General features: G+C 48.2%; 1 protein-coding gene across 1 annotated transcript in view; it reads right to left on the bottom strand.

The window, feature by feature from the left end:
- The window catches only part of LOC100953736 (calcium-activated chloride channel regulator 2), a 35,747-nt gene that overhangs the window by 18,223 nt on the left and 16,081 nt on the right, over positions 1 to 1,443 (bottom strand). The window contains exon 9 of the mRNA XM_023509883.1: positions 93 to 175. Within this exon, the coding sequence (XP_023365651.1) occupies positions 93 to 175 (83 nt within the window). The remainder of the gene's footprint in view (positions 1 to 92; positions 176 to 1,443) is intronic.

Consider the following 1,443-nt stretch of genomic DNA (forward strand, 5'->3'; position numbering starts at 1 on the left):
CCCATCCCGCACGACTGTTTTCAAATCCTAGCCCAGGTACATGGGACACGTGAAGATCTCCAAGACACCCCGCTCCCGAACCCAGACCTTACCTGATACACGGACGGAAGCAGCTTTCTCCATAAAGGATAAATTAAGGCCTTCCCTACTCGGACTGAAACTACATCGGTAGTGACTAAAACAATCCTAAAAAACATTTTTCCTCAATTTAAGCTACCCAAGGTAATAGGGTCAGACAACGGACCGGCTTTCATTTCCCAGGTAAGTCAGGGATTAGCCAAGATATTGGAGATTAATTAAAAACTTCATTGTGCATATCGTCCCCAAAGTTCAGGACAGGTAGAGAAGGCCAATAAAACCATCAAGAAACCCTAACTAAATTAGCCTTGCAGTCTAGCGCTAAAGACTGGACCAAGCTCCTCCCCTTAGTCCTCTTCAGAATAAGAAATACCCCCTCTCGCTTTAACCTTACCCCCTATAAAATCATGTACGGAGGACCACCGCCCCTTGTCAATATACAAACCACCTCTATACCTATCTCAGCTAAAGCTGATGTCCGTGCCCGTCTCTTAAGTCTACAGGCTGTGCAAGCCCAGGTGTGAACATCCCTAACTGAAACATACAAGCCGGGACATCCGGAGACCAGACACCCTTTCCAGATCAGAGACTCAGTCCTTGTGCGGAGACACCGAGCACAAGGACTGGAACCCCGGTGAAAAGGACCCTTCACCGTCATCCTCACCACTCCCACCGCACTCAAAGTGAACGGCATACCAGCCTGGATACACACCTCCCACGAATGCTGTGTTCTTGTCTGCGTTTTCCCCCGAGTTTATTACCACTCCTCTTATGAGTTTGAGCGATCCACCTTGTCTGTCTCCCCCCGGTTTAAGCGTGAACCAGTGTCCCTCACTCTAGCAGTACTCGCCACCCTTAGAATAGCCGCCGGGGTGGGAACCAGAGCTGCGTCTCTTATCCAGAAACAACAACAGTATGCCCAACTTAACCAAGCCATTAGACACCTAACTAACTCCCTAACATCTCTATCAGAAGTAGTTTTGCAGAGCAGACACGGACTGGACCTCCTCTTCCTAGAGGAGGGAGGTCTGTGCGCTACCTTAAAGGAACAGTACAGGAAAAAAGTTAACATCGGAACAGGGATTTTTCAAAGCCTAGTTCAAAAAGTCCCCCTGGCTCACCACCCTCATATCTTCTATGACTGGACCCCTTGTGGCTCTTCTCCTCCTCACTTTCAGCCCCTGCATCCTGAGCCGCCTATTAACCTTTATTCGTGAAGAACTCAGCATCACCCATGCTCTCATCCTTGCCCAACAATATGAATAAGAGCCACAGCACTGGTCTTAAGATTAAGACTAGTACATAACTCAAGGGGGGAATGTTAGGCCACAGGGCAGTAAGGAGGCCCTAAAAAAAAAAAAAAAA

Source organism: Otolemur garnettii, unplaced genomic scaffold (assembly GCF_000181295.1).
Source record: "Otolemur garnettii isolate 467f Iridium unplaced genomic scaffold, OtoGar3 scaffold00010, whole genome shotgun sequence".
Taxonomy (NCBI): domain Eukaryota; kingdom Metazoa; phylum Chordata; class Mammalia; order Primates; family Galagidae; genus Otolemur; species Otolemur garnettii.